We start from the raw sequence: 22,676 nt of genomic DNA on the forward strand, positions 1-22,676 counted from the left end.
TGTATCAGAGAAATACAGCATTTCCATAAAATGAGCTCTGCTTTTTTTCTTTCCCTAGAATCATGATATAAAAGAATTTGTGAGAGTGTTTTTTGCCTAGTTAGGAATTATGACTTTTCTAAGCTCTTGAGAAATAAACCCATTTTCTTGGAGGGTGGGGATAAACAAACTAGCATTTTGGAATAACGAACTAGAAGTTTTGGAATATGATTTTTCAGTCATGCTCTTCACATTCCAAACTGCATTTAACCCCTCAGGAACTGGGCCTCCTGCAGCTACGGGAAGGTGCATCCGGAAGAAGCATGCGGTCCTCACTGTGCTGCTTAACTATATTATCTTTTCACACTTATATCTCCCTTATACTTGGTGAGTACGGCATTACATTTTATGTCATGGACATCTGATTATCTTTTATCTGAGTCAGTAAAAATTTAGATAAGTAAGCACTAGTAATCTACATCTGTTTATTTACTTATTTATTTATGAATAAAGATGGGAAATAGTGACATTTGTTATGGTAATATTTGTTGGGGGAGGGTTTCTTTCTTTGAAATTTTTTTATTTGTTCTTAGCTAAAAAATTCTGTGAAACTTGTTTAAAGTGATCTATTTTAGCATCATCATATTAGACTTCTTTTTACATTAAATTTTGGGCTAAAATAAGTTAATATTGCTATTAAAATCAGAATTCCAGTTAGGAATCTAAGACAGCCACCTCCATTCTTAAGAATTGTAGAGCTTTCCTAAATGAAAGTTGCATATAAAACTTATTTTATTTTCCAAATGTAAAAATGACAAAATAACAGTTTTCACCTTTTTGATGAATAGGGCTTTGCTGTACTTTAATGAAATTTAGAGAATTAATTATAAGTATCTACCATGTTTCATGAATACTGAGGCTTTTCTGTTAAATTTGTAGGCACAGGAGAGGTGAACCTTGTGGAAGCGGAGAGTCTCCTTGCACCCTTCCTCCAGCAGTTTCCAAATGTACGCCTTGAACTGCAAGCATGTGTTTCAACCATAATCCATCAGCCAGGGCTGATTATTGAGCAGTCTGTTCTCTTCCTTTCTTCATAGGGCTCGCTTATGTTGTTTTATCACGCCCGAATAGAGCTGCTGAAAGGGAATGTGGAAAAGGTAATTTATTTGCGGCAGTCACTTGGGGAGTTGTTTGTATGGTAGAGTTGTATCACATACTCCTTCAACGTAAGTAAATTCAGCTGTATGCACTTGACAGAAACAGAAAAAACCTGTAATTAAAAAGCCAAAATTAAATGTTGTATGTTTATTGTATTATATGTCGTAGATTACTGGTTATAGTCTATATTTACACATAAAGTACATGAAACAGTTCACAGTAGAGTATGCAAAATACAGGTGGACCTTTTTAGGGATTTTTCAAAAGACTATTTTCCATTTCCATGTTGAATGCTGTCTTTGGAATCTGGCCCTGCATAAGATACAGCCTCACTGTACTACGTGTGTGCTCCCCATCGAAGGAAACTGTCTACTAATTCCCTTAAGAAGATGAATAGCCTTTTATATAAATTTTCTCAGGAACAATTTTCTTCTGTACAAATGGGATCAAACATGTATTTTTCTTTGATTTACTTATTTTTCTACTTAAAATGTACCTTGGGTTTCGTTCCAGGTTAGTGTATCTAAATTTCACTCATTCTTTTTGATGGCTGGGCTCCATTACATGGGATGGATGCACTGCACTTTTAAATGCAGTCCACTGTTGTTAGAAATTTGGTGGCCGTAAGCAGTGCAGTCATAAACATGATTATGTGGATATTTCTGTGTATAAATGTGTGTGTGTGTGACATTCTGATCATTAGGGTTTTTAGGTCAAAGATGTTTGTATTTTGGTAAATTCTGACAGATTGCTTCCTAACTTAAGACTGTTTCACTTAAACTCTTACAAAGATGTAAGAAAACTTGTTTCCAGTGCCCTTTGCCCACTCTGGACATTTTCTGTTTTATTTTTGCCACTATCTTGGCTGAAAAATGATAATTTAGTTTTTAAGTTTAAATTTTTTAGTTTACAAATTTCTTTATATGTACATTTGTTACTTGTATATCTTTCTAATTTGCTTATTCATTTTTGACAATTTTCCCATTAAGTTTTTTGTCATTTTCTAGAAGATTTGATAAAATTGTCATGTGATGAGGGTTCTTTGCCTGTTATGTAGATGGTAATATCTTCTCCCAGTCTGTTCATTGCCTTTAACTTTGTTTAAGGTATATTTTGCCCTCTGAAACTTCTGATGTTTATCACCAGTCTTTTCTTAAAGGACTTGCACATTTTATTTCTATATTTCATCTTTATTCCCACATCATAAAGCTTCAGGACCCCCTCATAAAGTTAAACAAAGGGGAAGAAATTAACTGTATCATTGCACGTAAAGAAAGGAACATAGCATCATAATGAGTGATTTAATGAGTGGTGATTTTGTTCTTTTTGTATAAAGTATTTTATGTATTTTCCCATTAGGTTATTATTTCCTTGTGTTATATCTGGATGATCAGCTTTATGCAATTGACTTATAGGCACAAGAGGTATTTCGGAAATGCATTTCAGTTCAAGAAGAATGGAAACAGTTTCACCATCTCTGTTATTGGGAGCTGATGTGGATTAATATATTCCAGCAAAACTGGATGAAGGCGTATTACTATTCAGACCTGCTTTGCAAAGAGAGTAAATGGTCCAAGGTAGAGTGCAGTGCTTTTATTAATGTCAATCTATTTGCCAGTAAGTACACAGGACTTACTAGGACTGTTTGTTCAATAGTATGACATCAACATGATTTTCTCGACTTAGAGATCTGTCAAAGGAGGAAATGTGCATTCAGTTCCTCTTGTTTATAACTACTATCCTCAGCACTGTGTGATTTTAAAGCCATCCAAAGAGTCCTTTTCAATGGAGGCTTTACCTCTGAAGATTAACTGTGCTTATATTTAAAAGTTATTAAATATCGATGGCTTTGATAATTTTTTGTAGACTTTCCAATGCCCTGATGACAAAGGTTTTCATAATAATTAACATTGATTCTGATCTGTTTGTAAAAAGTTGGGAAGAGTGAGGTAATGATCTCTTGTTCATTTTGTCTGTTTTCTCACCATGATCACAATAGTTGTGTAACAGGAAAATGGTCAGAATTAAGTGAAAAGTGTTAATCTCAGATGGGACAGGGAATATAAGACTTCTATTTCTTTTATTTCTTTGATGCCTCTTAAGTAATTTATCTGGAAGATTTGTAGGTCATTCCTGATTGCAAGGTAGAAATGTCATGTACCTAGAGATCTTCTGTAACTAGATGCTGTTTTTCTCTTCCTCAAGGCAACATATGTGTTCTTGAAAGCTGCAATTTTGAGTATGCTTCCGGAGGAGGATGTAGCAGCAACTAATGAGAATGTGGTAACCTTATTCAGGTAAGCAGTACACTATTTCTATAACCAAGACCTTGAATATATAGAGGAGGACACAAATACATCTTATTTTTTTCTTAGTGCTCTCCCATGTTTTACCTTCATATTTCTTTATCTACTTACTTGATACAAGAACTCTCAAAAAATATATTTAGCTAAGAGTGAAAATGCCATCCTTTTAGCAAGATTATGCAGATATGCTGGTGTGATTGGGGATTTTGAGAACACATTATTTTTTGTTTTGTTTGGGGGCTTTGCTACTACATTTTGAAGAGTTTACTAAAATGGTATTGTTAGCAAAAGATGTTAACTATTGCTGTTAATCAAAGGTGTTCTGTGATCAGATAAACTTAAGAAATACAGTATACCATATCCTTAGTTTTCATTAGTGTGTCAAAGATTCTGGTAAGCTCTTCTGTGAAGTAATCTGTTTAACTCTGTTTAGACCAGTCTCCCTGCTTCCCTTCCTCCCTCCCTCCCTCCCTCCATCCATCCATCCATCCATCCATAACCTGTTTGATGAGCATGTGCTGTGCAAAGAGTCCTGTGTTAGGTGCTGAATAAATAGGTGTGGCTTCAGTCCGTGTAGAGTTTATAATCTTGTAGTGGGACTAGACATAGTGAAGTAATCACACAAACTATTGCAATATTACAATACATGACTGATTTTTTTCCCCTCATACTTCTCTCATCATTCCTTCTTAGTATCTTTGTAGGCCCATCCTACTTTAACCAGCTATTAAATGTTGGTGCTTTTTATTTCAAAGGTCAGAGTCTATACATTAGGAAGTCTCATCCCAGCCAAATTTATTTCTCTAGTTTAGACTTCATGACTGAGCTCTGAACCTCCCTGTACCTATCTCCCATTTGCCACCTTTACTTGGATATGTCAAAACATTTTAAACTCATCATGCTCAGCCTTCTCTAGCAACCTAGTGTTCTTTCTCTCAGTGATTGTGACCACCAGTTAGCAAGTCAGAAACCAATAGTGCTTGCATCACTGATACTACCCACTGTCCCTTCCCTCCCCAATGGGAGAAGAGGTATGTACAAGAGCATAGGAGGAATGATGGTTGAGAGGATGTTGGAAGCACAGCAGAAGCTGCAAGAGGCAGTGGGGAATTGCTGTGATGTGGGTTCAGACCGAGGGAGCAGCCTGTGAGGGGACCCTGCTGCAGCAAGGAGCACTGCGCACTTAAAGAACTAAAACAGTGGTGATACTTGAGAGATCGTGATGCTACATGTGTCTACATATAGGTCAAAGGAAAAGAATTTTCAAGGAGTACTCAAAACATCCCACAGAACAAGAATTCCATTTAAAAATAAGACAAAGTGTATATTTAGTGACACAGAGATTATTGCTAACCCTAGCAGGAGCTGAATAAGTAATAGAATGGAGGTAGAAATCAGATTGAATCAGATTGGAGTTGGCTAAAGAATGAATGAGAATTGAGAATAAATATAACTGGACAACTTTGAGTGTAAAGGGGAGGGAGAGAGTTGGAGGGAGATTTAATATTAGTATATTTTAATGGGAGAGATCAGCGCATTCTGAAAACCACTAGGAAGGATCCAGCTGACATAGAGAAGTTGCACATGCAAGTGAGAAATGGAACAATTCGTATTTGTAAGGTTCCTGAGAAGGCAGGAGCAGATAGAATCCAAAGCACTGACGTGTCAGAAGGGAGGGAGTAGAGAATATGTGCAGAGCTCATGGGTATTAGGCTATGGAGGTCTTCCTACCTCAGAGCTTCTGTTTTTCTCTATGATGTACGAGGCAGGGTTTTCTGTTGAGAGTGAAAGAGAAGGGAACAGGCTGGAGGTTTGAGGAGGATGGAGAATGTTTGAAGTCACTGTTACAGAGTGAGACAGTGAAGTGCTGAGAGACGGGGTGGGAATGACAAGTGGCAATGCCCATTTGAAGTTGGTTTGGATGAATTTATAGTTACGATGATATGCTGTCAGTGTAGGTGCAGGGAGGGTGGACAGTGAGCTTCATTCTGGGTTGGGTTTTCACCAAATTAGTGCAGCAACAAGGCAGTGGACAAGGACATAGGACATAGACCAGAAGGAGTAAAAGACAGGGCAATCTTAGCAGCGATATGAAGGGACTGGGAGAACAAAAGAGACTGCTGGATTGGGAGAAACTTGAAGGGCAGATGACCTGAGGTCTTATTATACAGCCAAGTTAGAATGAGGAGAATGATGTTCAAAGGGTGGTATGCTCGAATTCATGCTTTGAGGGAGAAAAGTCACAGGTGATCAAGTGACCTACGATAAGACCACAAGGGTGGGTAGCTGTGGCAGTAAGCAGATGACCGCTGGGGATGAGAGAGTTGAGGAATGGAGAAACCGTACCGCCTTCTTCAAATATAATTGATGACAAAACTATTTAAATGGACTGTAATTTTCTGTGACCACATTATGAGAAATAAGATCTTAGGTTAACCTTAAGAATTATCAGAACAAATTTGAAGGTATGACCAGAACCATTTTTTCATCTCCTTTCTAAAAGCTCTGTGTGAAAACAGGACCATGTTTACTAACTCTAGTGTCAACATCAGCAGAAGCAATGGTATGATAAATGCTACTTCTTACTGGTCGAGTGTACTTTCTCATTTCCCATGAACAACTAATGCAATAGAGTGGGATATTAAGATACATTGAAACTTTTACATTCCCTCTCTTTCCTCCACTTCAGAATATGTTGTTTTTTTCTATATCAAAACAACTTCTGTGAAACATGTAAGCCATCTTATTTTTAGGAGAAAGCCTGAGGTCTGCTGTGGTCTGCTGTCCACATCTAATTTGTTGGGACAATGACAGGAGAGTCCCCAAATGAATGCTTTCTTCACACACTCTCCGTGATCATTAAACCAGGAGGTTTTGTGTCCAGTGCATGCTTCTGACCTCTTCTCCCAACCTTATATTCCCGTTGCCTCTTCCACTGAGGTTAATGAACATCAAATCGTGGGCATTCTAGTTAAAATTCTTATCCCCCAATTGTGCCCCCAAATTATCTAGCACAATCTCATCCTCATATTTTGGACTATTTTTTCTCTTGTTTCATCTTTTTGTTTTCGTGAATTCTTTCTCAGCCACGTGTTTGATGCACTCACAAATTTATGTGCTTCAGGTAGGCACTGTGGGAACTGTCTCCCCGTCTTGCTGTCACGTCTGTGTGCTTGTGTGCTTCGTAACTGCAATTCCTTCGAGTCGTGAGAGGGAGTTTGTGAACACGGTGTCTGTCCTTAGCTGGTTATTTTCACAGTCACATATGCTTAGGAAACATTTTCTCAAATTATATGTTAACTGACAGTTATCCTTTGAGCCGTGTTACTTTATTGTAACTTCAGTGTCATACTTGCAGATGGGAATAAAAAATATACCAGTATATTCTCATACCTCTCTCTGAGTATTCATGACATAAGTAAATGCTTTGGAGGCTTTCCTGCTGACTTATGGAACTTGCCAATTTTATATCTAGATTTTTTTTTCTGTGTTTGATAGGTCAAGACATTGACTAAGTTAAATAGAAGGAAATATGTGGCAGACGGTAGTATTCAAACTTGAGCATGCATCAGAATCACCCGCAGACTCATTAAAATCCAGATTGCTGGGCCCAGCCCCAGGAGTTGCTGATTCATTAGGTTTGGGTGGAACCTGAAAATTTGCATTTGGAACAGGTTTGCAGGTGCTGCTGATGCTGCTGGTCTGGGGAACACAGTGTGAACACCACAGGGGTAGCTAGTGTCTGTGTTCTAATGGCCTTTCGCTGGGGCTGGGGCTCTTCACAGACAGGTGGACAGCTTGAAGCAGAGAATTGCTGGGAAATCTATTCCTACTGAGAAGTTTGCTGTGAGGAAGGCTCGACGTTACTCCTCCTTGTTGCCTGCACCTGTGAAGCTTGTCTTGCCTGCTCTGGTATCTACCTTTATTTATTTACTGTTTGTGTTTTAGAAGTAAATTGTCTATTCTTAGCAGCAGGGAGTATTAAAACTTTCCTTGTGAAGTTTAGCTCCATTAAAAACCATTGTAAGTGTGTCTGTAAGGTGAACATTCATAAATAACAAAAAACAAATATTACAGCAAATGTTTTTTGACTAGTTGGTATGTTCTACACACTATGATAAAGACTATTTAAAAATATGTTATTTAATTCTTACAGTAACTCTGAGGGTAATTTCTCTTTGTAGCCACATTTTATAGATAAGGAGATTCAGGTAGAATGAGGTGACTTGAATTAATTGAAATTGAGTTTAATTGTAATGCAAACCACATATGTAATTTTATCTTTCCTAAGAGGCCACATTAAAAATGAAAAGGTGAAAAACTAAACAGGAACAGGGAACATGAAAACGATTGCAAAGTGTTTAGTTTAATCCAGTATATACAGAATGTTGTTCTTTGGACACATAATCAACAAACATTTAATGAACACTTTGCATTCTTTTATATTGCACTAATTCTTTGAAATGTGGTGTGTATTTTATTCTCGGAGCCCATCTCAGCTCGGACGAACCGAGTGCCGGGGCTCAAGAGCCCCGAGTGGCTGGTGGCTGCTACACCTGGCAGCACCCTGCCCACTCTCATTTTCTTAGTTGTTAGACTGTGTAGGCTAGACTTCATAAAAACTGTAATTTCAACTTAGGTTTTCTTAATGAAGACTTCTTGAAAAATTACTGAATATATCAAATTACTGTGGCTTTTGGGGGCTTTAGATTTGCATAGGTGGTCCGAGAGCACAAGAAAGCTGCTTATTGCTTGCTGGCCTCTGCAGTCCTCCACTGGGCTTTCCTTATTCTTAAAAAGTTTTATTTTTTTGTATTTCAGAGTTTATTCACTTATTCCCCTTTGAAAGCTATTCAGTTTTTTTTCAAGTTTTTACTATTACAAACACGCTACAGTGTCTATTCTTCTGCATTCTTCTTTTTGTACATGGACATTTAATTCTCTGGGAAGGCTTTCTAGAATTGGAATTCCTGGTTTAGTGTATATGCATTTAATATTTTGACAGTGCCAAATTGCCCTCCAAAAAGGCTGAAGCAATTTAAATTTCTACCAACAGCGTTTTACTGTTTTAATTTGCATTTCCCTATTGGTACAGTTAAACATCTTTTTATGTGCTTATTCATTTTTCTTTCTTCTTTTGTGAATTGTTCATATACTTCCCTGATTTTTCACTGGGCTGTTTATTGTTTGATCATTGAGTGAGAGGGGCTATTTATGTGTGCCATGAGAAAGAAAACTGCAGCCCTTCCCAGACAACAAGAGCTGGCAAGCGGGCATGTAGCACCTAGGCCCAGGTGCTCCCTGCATCAGATGACCAACCTCAGGGCGCACCACCACCAGGGCAGGATATTCTGTCCTGTGGGCAACCAAATACAACCACTCTGTAATCATATCTGAGCACAGAGAAAAAGAAGAAAATCACAAACAGGACCAAATGTTCTTTCCCAGCTAATGTGGGAACCTACTGCCATTTTACCGATAGAGCTTTTAGTTCCATTCCCAATTCATTTCTATCACTGATTTGTGCTTGGAAACCTTTTCTTTCTGTGCCACAGAACTTTCCTAAAGATCCTCTAGAGCACCACAGTCTTCTCTCTGCCTTAGAACTTATAAGCCAGTTATTTCCTGCTTTGATTATTAAGGGTCTTAAGGCAGGTTAACTCACTGTACTTATTTCTCTACATCTAAAGGTGCACAATTGACTTGAGTTGTGGTAACTAGGAATTTTACCAAAATTGTATTTTTCATAAAATCTCAGATGCTTACTTGCCTTCTTCTGATAAAATATTTCATCAATAAAAACAAAATTTAGAGGTCATCGTTAATTAAAACAAATATTCCATTAGTTATGAATTAGTTGTTATGCTGTTAGCAACAGGAAACTGTTAGGTGTGAAATAAAGGGTACAGTGTGGTCATTGTGGTCTAACCTCAGTGCTGCAAAGTAAAGATGATTTGGTTGTCACTCTACTCAAATGCATTTTCCTCATTTCCACTGTTTCCCTGTCAGAGGTTGTTCAAATAATATCTTTATTATATTTTAAAATTTATTTATTTCTAAGAAGGTACTAATTACCCTGCTTTATTTCATGTCCTTCAAAATATGAACTACACTACCAGGAAGATTAGAAAAATATTTTCAAACAAAAACACATTTACTTTTGGTCCAATGAAAATTTTCATCCGTTAGCCTATTAAGTTTAATTTGCAATGATAAATCATTAGTCTACATTATCAGGGCTGTCATTCAGCCATATGGCCTTCGAATGAATATATTTTCTGCATATTGGATTGCATTACTGGACTGCCATGTATTTTAATGGTATAAAAGAACCTGAGCCCAGTAAAATATTTCTTATCTTCATTTCCAGTGATTTCCTTGAAAACAATTTATGTAAATAATTGGCAGATATTTTAAAATACTTTTCCTTTACTTAAACATAGCAAGAATTTATATTAAATAGACTTGTTCATGGTATCAGTTTAAAATACTACATTTATTTCTGTATCTGTAATCGATGATCTTCCAAGAGGATTGACCACCAGCAGATGCTTAATAAATATTTGTTAAGTGAATGAATAAATTAATTTTTCAATAAAAACATAGTATAGTATAATATTGAGTTACTTTACAGTATAAAATGCAAATGGCATGTAATAAAATGAGCAAGGGGGAATTTATATCACTAAACTCCAAATGAGATGCCTAGTAATTAAGGCAAATACACATTCGTAGTTTTGCTGTCATAAAGGACATTGAATAACCTCACACAGTTGCAAATGGCTTTTCATTCTTTCTCATTAGGAAATGATGTATGCCTGGAATGGTTTTCCAATAGTGGGCAAAAGAAAAGACCTTTCTGAAAATCTGTTGTTAACAATTGAAAAGGCTGAGGCAAATTTACAAAATGAAAGTAAGTATGAAAAGTAAAAGCCTGGAAATCTTTACCATTGTCACCCTCCCGTTCCATCCCTGTGCACATCTACCTGTGTTGCTCTCTGTGCACCCCGGGGACAAAGAGCCTGGGCTGCAGGTGTCCGGGTGAGTGCTATCGAGACAAAGGGAGGAATAACCCATGCTGCAAACCTGTGTGAGCCTTGGGGACATTAGGCTGAGTGAAAGAAGCCAGTTGCAAAAGGCTACATGATATATGATTCTATTTATATGAAATATTGACAATAGGGAAATCTGTAAAGACAGAAAGTAGATTAGTGGTTGCCAAGGGAGATAGAACTGGGGTGGGGGTGATGAAAATGTTCTAAGATTGATTGTGGTGATGGTTGTAGAACTCTGATATACTCAGTGAGTCATATGCTTTAAATGGTGCAACTGTGTGGTATGAGAATTATATGTTAATAAGTCTGTTACCAAAGAAAGGTGAAGGGGAGGAGGCAGTAAAGCTTTAGAACAGCACAAGGAAAGTGTGCATTTCTGATTTTAGTTTGTGTGTCGTTGTGTGCCACACTTTGATCTCACATGGCTGTCATGTTTTTGCAGACACAGAGAACTGTGTTCAGGTTGAAATCTTATCACAATTTATTTTTTTCATTCATTACTTTTGGTTGTACCAGAGGCCCCTCTGCAGTTGACTTGGAGGCTCCTTTCCTGGAAGCAGCTGGCCTATTAGTAGAAGGCAGATCAGGAGATCTGGGCTTAAAGCCCTAGCCCTGCCGTTGTGAGACTCTGGGAAACGCACCCCCTCACTCTGAGCCTCAGGTCTTTTTTACAGTGGGACTGGTGTCAGACCAGGTAATACCCAGGTTCTCTTGCTCTGACATTTTGTTCTTCTCTGTCTTAAACAGAGGCTTTCTTTTTTGATAAACCATGCCGTACATGCTAACCTCCAAATCATTTAGGTAACATGCCAAGATAATGGTCTTATCCTCTGGACTGTTCTAACCACAGAAGTAAAACGAAAACTTCTGTGGTGATAAACATGGAAAAGGACATAAAAATTCAGGAAGAGTCAGGGGAAGTTAAACGGTTAACTCATTTTTCTTAACTGGACAAAGATGGGCTGTGAGGGGACACTGGCCGCACGCACAATACCCAGTCCCAGTGGGGACATGTCAGTGACTGTGGCCCCAGTGATGAGGGCCTCATTTGGGTCACTTTTGTAGTTGGAGTTGCAGTAGGAGGCTGAAATGTTTAATGAGGGTTCTCTGTGCAATTTTTTAAAAAAAGATTTTGTCCATTATCTTTTTTTAGAGAGAGGGAAAGGGAAGGAGAGAGGGAGAGAAACATCAATGTGTGGTTGCCTCTTATGCGCCCCCCACTGGGGACCTGGCCTGCAACCCAGGCACGTGCTCCCACCAGGAATTGAACTGGCAACCCCCACCCCACCCGCCTGCCCACACACACACATACACACCTCTGCTCCTAGCCAGCATTCAATCCACTGAGCCACACCAGCCTAGGCTCTCTTTACAATTTTTAAGAAATAAACACATAATTATAATTGATAAAAATGAGAAAAGTCATCCATGTTTTTGCTACAACACAATTAATTTACAGTTTTGTGTATTCCATCCTAGCCTTATTTTTATAGTTATAATTGTAGTGTATGTAGACATATATTAGTCTAGTTTTTTTCATTTAATACATCATAAACATTTTTTAAATTGAGGTATGATTAACAGTAGTTTTAGGTGTACACCGTAATAATTTGATATTTGTATTCATTGCAAGATGATCATCACAGTAAGTCTAGTTAGTATCTGTCACCATAGATAGTTACAAATTTTTTTTCTTTTGATGATAACTTTTAAGATCTACTCTTTTAGCAACTTTTAAATGTGCGATACAGTCTTAATAATTATAGTCACCATGCTGTACATTGTATCCCCATGACTTACTATTTTAAATCCATTTTTTAAAAGATTTTTAAAATTTATTTTTAGAGAGAGGGGAAGGGAGGGAGAAAAAAAGGGAGAGGAACATCAATGTGAGAGAAAAATATTGATCAGTTGCCTCAGGCATGTGCCCTGACCTGGGACTGAACCTGCAACCCAGGCATGTGCCCTGAGTGGGAATCAAACTTGTGACTTTCCACTTTGTGGGCGATGATGTCCAGCTGAGTCACACTAGTCAGGGCATGACTTATTTATTTTATCACTGGAAGTTTGTACCTCTCCTCCCCTTCATCCCGACACCTGGTAACCACCTACCTGTTCTCTGTATCTAATGAGCATGGGGGCGGGGGTTTGATTCTACATGTAAGTGAGATTATACAGTATTTATCTTTATCTAATTTATTCCACTTAGGTCTCAAGGTGTCCATCTATGTTGTTGCAAATAGCAAAGTTTAATTCTTTTTAGGGTTGAATAATATTCTGTTGTATATATGTGTCACATTTTCTTAATTGGTTTCTCCATTGATGAACACAGGTTATTTCCATGTCTTTACTATTGTAAATAATGATGCAATGAACATGGGATCATATATGTAGGATTTATTGTTTTCATTTTCTTTGGATAGATACTTACAGTGGAATTTTTGGATCATATGGTAGTTTATTTTTATCATAAACTTTTTGATTGTTGCTAAAGAACCCCTACAATGGTTTCAAAAGCTTCATAGCTTTCCATGGAGTTAATGTATTATAATTTAATCAACTCCTTCAGTATTGTTGAGCATTTAGGCTGCTTTCCATGTTTAAGATAAATCCAGCTTAAGATTCCAATCAATCAGAAGAAACATGAAAGAATGAAAGCTGAATCAGTGGGCTTCTCTGCTAACAAGGTCAAGGTTTCAGGCTGGATAGTTAAAGAATCCAATAAAACAAAGAACAATGCTGTTCTGAGGCCACAGACACTCCTCCACATTAGCCATTTGTCAAATAGAAACTGGTGGTCACAGGGAGACCAGGTGAGTGGAATGTTCTCCACTATTGAAAAATGGTCACAATGCAAAGCTCATTTGTTGGTGGAGGGTGAATAAAGTAATCTTCCTTTATTTGTGGTTTTGCCTTCTACAATTTGTTACCTGTGGTCAATTATGGCTCAAAAAATATTAAATGGAAATTCCAGAAATAAAGAATTCGAAGTTGTACGAATTTGAATTTAAGTTGTACGTCATTCTGAGTTGCATGATGAGATCTCGCTCTGTCCTGGTCCATCCCGCCCAGGCAAGAATTATTCCTTTGTCCAATATGTCCACCTCACTTCAAGTCATCGCGTAGGCATTATGTCATCTCATGTCATTCTAACGAGGTGGGTGAGTACAGCACAGCTGAGAGAGAGAGACCACATTCACATAACTTTCATAACAGTGTAATAGTTCTGTTTTATTATTGTTATTAATTTCTCACTGTGCCTAATTTACACATTAAATTGTATCATAGGTATGTATATAGGAAAACACATGGTGTACCCAGGGTTTGGTACTAGCTGTAGTTTCAGTATCCACTGGGGGTCTTGCACCATATGCCCTGCAGGTCAGGAGGGACTACTATAATGTCACCTACCCATATTAAAGGCAGCATTTTTATAAAGAAACATGGTCCGCTTTTCCTTCCCCTTTTACAGAAAAGTTATAACACTTCAGCCCCTAACGAGCTGGAGCTGAGGTAGAGAAGCCAAAATATTGAAGTGTTCATCTTCACAGACTGACAACTCCCTTTGATTTCTGGGCACCAGGGAAACAAGCGGATAAGAAGTCTCAAGAAACAGGGATCAGAAAGAGGAGTCAAAAGTTTTCGTTCTTTTACAGACAACCAATGGAGCGTATGTATAAGTACTGACTACAGACTCACTGTGTGGACATTTCAGACTTCTTTGTCTGTTGTCCTAGAAGTTCTGTCACTGACATATTTCCTGTATAGTTTTTATTAGCCTAGAGTTGTGATAAGCTTCCCAACTATTTTAAAATAAGTGTATCTTTTCAATTTTTATTTTTTTAGTATTAAAGTGCACATAAAATTTACCATGTTAACCATTTTTATTATACTGTTCAGTAGTGCTAAGTGTGTTCACATGGCTGTGCCACCAGTCTCCAGAACGTTCTCATACCTGTTAAACAATAACTCCCCATTTCCCTGACCCCCAGCCCTTGGCAACCACTATTTTATTTTTTGTTACTATGAATGTGACTATTCTGGAGTCTTCGTATAAGTGGCTTATTTCACTTAGCATGATGTCCTCAAGGTATGTCCATGTTGTACCATGTCAGAATTTCCTTCTTTTTAAATGCTTCCATTAGTGTATATACCACATTTTATTTATCCATTTACCCATCAATGCACATTTGGGTTACTTCCACCTTTTGGCTGTTGTGAATAGTACTTATATAAACGTGGGTATACATGTATTTTTTGAGATCTTGCTTTCAATTCTTTTAGCTATATGCCCAGAAGTGGAATCTCTGGGCCATATGACATTTCTATTTTTAATTTTTTGAGGAACTACCACACTATTTTCTATAGCAGCTGCACCATTGTACGTTCCCACCAACAGTGCACAAGTGTCCCAATTTCTCTACTTCTTTGCCGACACTTGTTTTTCTGCTTTGTTTTTGTTTTTGTGGTAGTCATCTTAATGAGTGTGAGGTGACCTTTACCATTTTTCATGTGAAATAATTTCAAGAAGAAAAAATATTTTGTTTTGAGTGAAAAATAAAGTCACATAATTTTTAATTTAAATGTAAGTTCACCTTAAAAATGAGATTTCACAAAATGCACTTCTGTAAAATCTATTTGGGCTTTTGAGGAAATATATTAGTATTCATTTTTGTTCAACTAATTTGACCCCCTTCCATTAATTTACTCATTTGAACAATCTTAGATTTCTCTGCTAGATGTAGAATTATGATAGACAGAGAAAGCATTTGTTTCTGCTATTAAGGAAATTATTTATGATTAATTTCCACATATTCACAAACTAAATGGAAAAATGAATACTTTTTAAATAAGTGGATATATGAAAACTGGAAAGTAAAGGAAAATCCCTTTTTATTAAGTGGAAATATTTGTAGTATATTCCTTCTCCCAGAAAAGTAGGCCAACTTGCTTTTCTCTTTCTATAAAGAAAAGGCTTTGGGTTTGGTAGAATAAATCCTGATGTTCGAATGTCCACCCTTTTAGTGTAGACTAAACTGTACCACCAGAGTGGGGCCTTTGTATATTAAAAAGCCCTGAAGGTCCGTTGGGTTTTCTCCCTTCTTCAAGGGTCCCTTTGAGTGGGCCCTTGTCCTCCCATCCCTGAGTTTATCTTGCCCCTCCATTGATTGGGGGGAAAATCAAGGGGTAATATAGGTATCAGACAATGCATGTAAAATGCAGTAGAGGTTTAGAAAACCAAGACACTGTCTCCCTCTATTCCTTCCTCTTTTAATGGCATGTTGAGATGATAGGCTTAGAGATATTTAAGCAGGACCAGGGGAAGCTCAGACACACACACACCATATTTCGTAAAATTCTGTCTTTGTATGTCTTCTCCTGGGTAAAAAACGCTGTTTTTTTTTTTTTCTGAAGAACCCCTTTGCCAGATGTTACACATAAAATCTATGATGATTTCTTCCAAGTCCATTGTTTTATGCAGGAAGATTACCCAACACCCAGATCTCTTCTTGCCCCAGTTTTTATGACCTTTGAGTAGTTAGATTTTTTTTTCCTTCAGGATGAGGGGAAGTGGACAAACTTGAAAAATGGAATTAAGTTGTAAACCTGAAGTTACCCCCTCTTCCTCACCACCTTTTTATTAGTAATTGAATCTATTTTTGCTTCTACCTTTGGTAGGTGTCTTTAAAATAAAAGATGGGAACGTGTACAATTGACGTCATATTCTGACAGTGCCGTAGTTCTGAGAGGCTGTCCTGGACACCAAGGAGAAATGCTGTTTGAGGAGAGGAAAATACTTGGTGTAATATGACTGGAGTCAGTGTTTGCTGCTAATTCCATTAGCGTTTCATTTGAAATCTAACTAAATTCCAACATGCAGTTAGGAGTTAGTACAGTAGCTCTTTTTGACTCTTAGTTGTGCTTAACTTGCCTGGTGAAATTGTACGGCAGAACATGAGAGTTACATAAAAGGGAGAGTGCTGTTCATTTCATGGCTTTTCACTTTCTAAATCTATTTTCAGTATTTTTCTTTGGTGTATTCAACTAGCTTCTAAAATGTTCAATGTAGATATTTTTGTAGTGTGCGCCTCAAATTTCTTTTCTTTCCACCTACCCTCTGTTTTATTAAGTGCAGAGCTTTTGTAATGAAAATGTGCTTTCTTGGAATGTAAAATGGAAACTTAAAATGTTCATCCGTGAAATCACCCATGAGCTGGAGAATCATGATAAACATACATTTTAAGAGAAATAATCATCTGACAAGTAGTGCTCGGTAGTCTGAAGGATTAAATGGTTTTGTTTTCTAAGGTTTTTGGAGGAATATTGGTGTTTTTGGACCTGTTTTCCATATTCTTAACTCATGATCAAAATAAAAGCTAAATGTGGCTTTACTGGTACTGAAGCTTTGCATGATGTTATGTCTGCCCTTCTCAGCAAAATCATCATTCATTGAGCGCCAGCGTTTTGTGATAACACAGGCTGTCTTGAAAGTCCTACACAGAACTCAATAAAATGCATAAAAATGATACTGAAAACTAGCATCTAGCATGTACCCTAAGGGTTTGGTTCTAGGCCTGAAAGATGTCTAGAATGCATATTTCTTCTTGATTGCATATTTTCCATGAGTATCCATGATTAGAAGCATGAATAGGTTTTCTTCTTTTGGTAGAAATAATGGTCCTTAAGTAATAGGAAAGGAAATGTGGTATTGATATCTGTGATTTTCTTGGTGAATGACCTATTAGATATTAGAGCTTGGAAGCGAGAGGTGACTATCAGCTGTTTTTGGCACCTGGGGAAAAAGGGGCCTCTTCTAGTTGCTAATGTAGCACCGTTAACCTCCCATAGACAAGCACACTAAAACACCAGCATGTGCCAGTGGTGTTCTCTGAGGTTTGTTCTGAAAGCAGGAGGGCTTCAGTATGAGAGGCTCCCAGGGCCTCATTAGTTTGGTTTGCAGGGCCTCCCCTCACCTTGACCCCCACCCTCCTGTGTTGTCATAGCCTGAAGTGAATAATTTACCAGTCTGTCTTGGAATGACTTCTTAGTTGTACCAAACTTACAAACCCCCTCAATTCAAAAGTGGTTGATGTGAAATGGCTACCTTTGTCACATAGATGTCACATACATTATGGCTCCTTCTGTTTCATATCCCACAGCCTTGGGCTGTAGGAGGCAGAATCATTTTCCACAGGGAAAATGGTGAAAGGAAAGCCTTTCCATTAGCTCCAAGCAGTTAGAAGTGTGTGAGGACCTGAGGTACCTGCATGTACTTCAGAACCTTTTTATCTAATTTTATGATATAATTTCCTCCCAAAAGAACACAGCCTGGGAGAATTGATAAGTTATAAACATAATGATCTGGAGAGGGCATTCTGCTTCCTGAATTTTTAATGGGTAGAAGGCCATCTGCTTCTCCATATGGAAGTGCTATCCTCATCCTCATGAAGCCAACACAATTAGAAGCCAGAACCACAGGAGGAGGCAGCCTTCTTGCTCCTCATGGCTTTACTTTTATAGAATTAATAAAGCTCTTACTTTATTTAAAGTTCAGATACTCTGCTGTTTTACTAAGGCCACATAACTCAGAGTATGAGCCCCTGAAAAAAATGTTTTAAGAGAACGAAGTGAACCCTTAGTAAAATAGTATACTAAACTAATGTAGTAAATTCAATATTCTATTAATTTAATTTTATTGTATTTTGTTTAGTGAGGCATAGGGAATGCTAAAAATCTTTTCCTTATTTTTAAATGATTCCTCTGAAACCTAATAGCTATGATCAGTTCTTACCTCTTAATTAAGGTTTTAAAAAACTGTTTTTGTTTTTGTGTGTTATTTTTGTTTGTTTTGATGTAAGACTTCAGCGATTACACGGTGGATGATGAGTGCTTGGTGAAGCTGCTGAAAGGATGCTGCCTGAAGAACTTACAGCGGCCCTTGCAAGCGGAATTGTGTTTCAGTCACGTTATCCAGAGGTGAAAACAAGCAGGGGCACCAACCTGAGTGCAGACAGTGTCTTCCGGGGGATTACTGTGAGAAAGTAGTTTCTCTTGCTGCTATCCTTTTGCTTGCTGTTACCAGAAACAGAATCCAGTTGTGTCTTCTCTGTTCTTTGAGAACAAAATTATAATCTAAGGGAAGCATGGCTTTGTGCATTTGAACTTGATGTTTAAAGCTGACACACAAAACTAGATTTATGGCTAAGCTGACGGCTATCTAACTACATTCTGGCAGCAATGTGCTGACCCTCTGATGCTTTCTTGACTCCTGCATTAGTTTTTCCATTTATTTAGTCCACAGATATTTGGGCACTCACTGTGTGCTAGAGTCTGTACTATGTCCTAGGGATTCAGAGTTGAGTGAAGAGACTTGCTCTCATTGTGGTAATAATTTGGCAGGGAAGAAAGACATGAGGTGAACACCATAACTGCTTCTCGTTTGGCAAAAGGTTTCTCTCCTGTAAACACATGAGGGTTTTTTTCTCCTCTCTAACTGCATTGATGGTGTCCTTCTTTGCTAAACAGAGAGTTGAGTCAAGGTTCAGATACCTGGCTTTCTTCTCTATATCTGGAGTCATAAGTGCAAACATCTGCAGGGGCCAGACAAGACGCCTCACCAAGTGCTGGCAGGAGTAAGGGATTGGTGGGCACTGTAGACTCAGGAGCTCATGTGTTCTCTCTAAAGAAGGCAGCCAATCCTTAGCTCTAATTGGTTATTGCTCTGTACAATGTAGGCCCAGTAGCAATAATCCCTACAATTTTTCATGAAAAGCCTGGACTCTGGATTTTATGTAAAATCTTCTGATTTTAAATATTGATTCAAATTTTTTTAAAGCAGTGTCAGTTGACTAGATCACAGCCCCAGAATGCCAGTTGACAGCCTCTGTTCCACATCATATGCTTCTCCACCTATGGTGACCCATTTCCTTTCTGAGACTGTAGGAGGACTGGTGTTCTTATGTAAGGAGGAATAAGACCATCTCTATTTCCCAAACAAGTAATACACTTATTATTTTTAGTAAACAGGTTAAGGACATATCCGTTCAGTTCTGTTTTATTGGTGTTTTTACAAGGATCAAAAGGATTACCAAAAGGACTACATTTTTTGCTATTTTTTAACGATAGTGAACTGTTTGCTTTTGTGTTTTATAATTTTGGATTTTGAGTTTTTCTTCTTAGACATTTTATCTTGAGACTCTTAGAGACTAGGAATGAGGAAGAGTCTCACTGAAATCACTTCGATTTTCTTCCTGCCGGGTGACCCAAACACTTTTCAGCCCAGAACCACATTCATGTTTATCTCATTGCTTAGAGGCTCTTGGATCCTTGGGGCAATGTAAATTTAAATTGCAAATTCATGTGAGGACAGGCCTATTGGTTATTAATTTAGTGACAGGAATGTGTTTTCACTTCCCACCAAGAGCACAGGCCAAGGAGCCAACTGCCCATGTTTTCGTCCTGTGCCAGAGATTGGGTGTTTCCTAATCTGCCCTTTCTCTGAGGCAGCGACCTTTCAAGGGCCCCAACTCACACACAAGTCTCAGTCCCGACCCCTTGTCCTATGTGGCCCCAAGGCTTCATCTCTGTCACGGCCACTGAAACTCAAAGCCCTGGGTGATTCAGACTGAAGTGGGTGGACCCTAGGGCTGCTTGGGCATCCCACACACACTCAGAGTTCTGGTTTTGTTTTGTTTTCAGTTCGAGAGTTTTTCTTACATTCACGTGAGCTGAGCTGTGCATTTGAAAATATGTTGTTCATACATTTTTAGTGCTTCTAGATGTTTTGTCATCAGAGGGTTTTTATATTATTGCTGAAAACAGAAATATTGACCACTTCTTACTGACATTTTTTTAGCATTAAAAGACTTAACAATACGAATTGAAGTGAACCCTAGCAAAATAGTAGTATAGCATTCAGCATTCTTATTTTTAAGTGGAACACATTTATGTTCAGGAGGATGATCTTGTCCTTTCAGGATTAATCTTGGAAGATCTGCATGTATTCATATACCTAAGAGGCAATAAACAATCCTCAATGCTGGTCCAGTATATATTAAGGAATAAAATAAGAGATTAATATATTAAAAGCATACTATTTATTGCCATAGTTTATGAGATCCTTTGAATAAACTTTGTAAAACAACTGTTTTTCTCTGATAATAGTGCTGCTAAGCACCTATTTTATGAGAAATGGGGAAATATATATATTGAAAAAGAATGATTCCTTTCTTGTTCTGTTAAGACTTGCTTTGCTTTTTTTTTCTTTATTTTTACTGTTGACCTTCTTAAGACTTAATTGCTTTTCATTCATTGTTGCAGTGAAAGGCTACTGAAGTTTGACCACTACCTCGTGCCATTTACTCTGTTTGAGTTGGCGTGTTTGTACAAAAGCCAAGGGGAGATTGATAAGGCCGTAAAGGCTCTGGAAACTGCGAGGTGAGTGGTGAGGACAGCTTTCCCTCCTTTGCCATGGTGGCAGGGAGGTCAGCAGCGTTATAATAACAGTGACAGTATGTACATACCTAAAAGTTAACCCGTGAATGAAAGTTAGTAACAATGTTACCTTTGCTAACTTACGCTTAGCGTATGCCCATGCCTTCTGCTGTGACTGTGCTGTTTCCAGCCTTCTGAATGCCTGACTCCGTGACTCTTTACAGATGTTGTGACTGTGGGCTTCTGTACGGCAGATATCTAACCTAGTCTATCCTAGATCAGAGGTTGGCAGACATTTTCTGTTAAGGGCCAAAAATAGTAAGCATTTTTGGCTTTACAGTATAAGGTCTCCATTGCAACTACTCCACTGTATCGAAAGCAGCCATAGAAGAGAAATCAATTAGTCCATCCATCAATCAATGGGTGTGTCCAGATTTGGCTGTAATTTTGATAATAATTTGCTGACCTTGGTGTATTCAACCATATATCTCCTTTCCTTAAAGACCCACTGAATTGAAGAAGCCCTTTGAATCTTCCCAGGACTCTGTGCTTTTTGTCTGCTGTGGCAATTGCAAAGCACTCCATCATTTCTGCTAGACAGTGGCTCACAGCCTTGTGGTCATGGCCCCCTTGGTGGGGCCCAAACCTAGTGGTCTGTTCATCTTGAACACTTCTTGCAGTGGATAAAGAACACCATTTTTAGCTCTAGGCCATAAGTCACTTTGTGGTTCATTTGTTCATTTATTCAAGTTCAGCAAGTATTCACTGAGCACCTCTAATGTGCCAAGGCCCTAGTAAAGGCTCTGGACAGACAGCTGCACAAGAACAGGCAATGTTCCTGCTCTCTTAGTTGAAGGGAGCTATCAAAGAAGCAAGTAAAAAACCACAGCAGTGGAATGTACTTTGCTGAGATTTACACTCTGATACAAACTACCTGGCTGTTGTTTTAGATGGGGTTGATTCCAGAAGGTTTCTTTGAGGAATTGGTATTGTAGTTGATATTTGCATAATTAAAGCCAGTCCTGAGATCAGTCAGCAGGAGACTGCCTGGAGAATGTTCCTGGCTGAAGCCACAGTTAAGTAACCTCTAGATTGGGGGTTGAGCCACTAGATCGGTAATGATGTTTTTTACTCAGATGGGGAATGCTTAGAGGAGCAGGTTTGGGGACAGAGAAAAGCCAGTTTCTATTTGAACCATGATATTTTGAGATGCCTCCTAGGTACCCACATGGAGACAGTAAGTTGACAGCCAACTGTGGAAGCATGGATTTCATTGGAAAAGAAAAGGACAAGTGTGCAGATTTCAAAGTCACCAGCACAGACACAGTGACGTTTGAAGCCATGATACTTGATGAGATTGTTTTGGGAAACTTACTAGAGAGAGAGAGAGGGAGGGAGGGGGAGGGAGGGAGAGAGAGGTGCAGCACAGAGCCTTGGGGCATGCTATCATTTTAATGAGAATGAACAATGAGAATAGGAAGAAATAGCCATTGAGTCAGAACAACATCCAGGAAAGCCAAGTGAACAAGGTGTTTCAAAAGAAGAGAGTTGTCATTTGTAAAGGTAGCTGCTGAGAGGTCAAGCAAGGTGAGACTAGAGCAGTGAACTTGACCACATGAAGATCATTGGTGACTTTGGCAAGTAAGGTGAGAAAGCAGAGCCAGCTATTTAGGGAACTCTTTCAGGATGTTTCTCTGTGAATAAAACACAGTGAGGGGGCAGAAGCTTCAGGAGCATGGTGGAG

At 38.3% G+C, this 22,676-nt stretch overlaps 1 protein-coding gene across 1 annotated transcript in view; it reads left to right on the forward strand.

Moving 5' to 3' along the window:
* The window catches only part of TTC39B (tetratricopeptide repeat domain 39B), a 146,506-nt gene that overhangs the window by 120,676 nt on the left and 3,154 nt on the right, over positions 1-22,676 (forward strand). The window contains exons 12-20 of the mRNA XM_045840566.1: positions 258-366; positions 919-986; positions 1,077-1,136; positions 2,553-2,714; positions 3,343-3,434; positions 7,229-7,355; positions 10,248-10,356; positions 18,358-18,475; positions 20,819-20,935. Of these exons, the coding sequence (XP_045696522.1) occupies positions 258-366; positions 919-986; positions 1,077-1,136; positions 2,553-2,714; positions 3,343-3,434; positions 7,229-7,355; positions 10,248-10,356; positions 18,358-18,475; positions 20,819-20,935 (962 nt within the window). The remainder of the gene's footprint in view (positions 1-257; positions 367-918; positions 987-1,076; positions 1,137-2,552; positions 2,715-3,342; positions 3,435-7,228; positions 7,356-10,247; positions 10,357-18,357; positions 18,476-20,818; positions 20,936-22,676) is intronic.

Source organism: Phyllostomus hastatus, unplaced genomic scaffold (genome assembly GCF_019186645.2).
Source record: "Phyllostomus hastatus isolate PE091 unplaced genomic scaffold, TTU_PhHast_1.1 phas_contig_34, whole genome shotgun sequence".
Taxonomy (NCBI): Eukaryota; Metazoa; Chordata; class Mammalia; order Chiroptera; family Phyllostomidae; genus Phyllostomus; species Phyllostomus hastatus.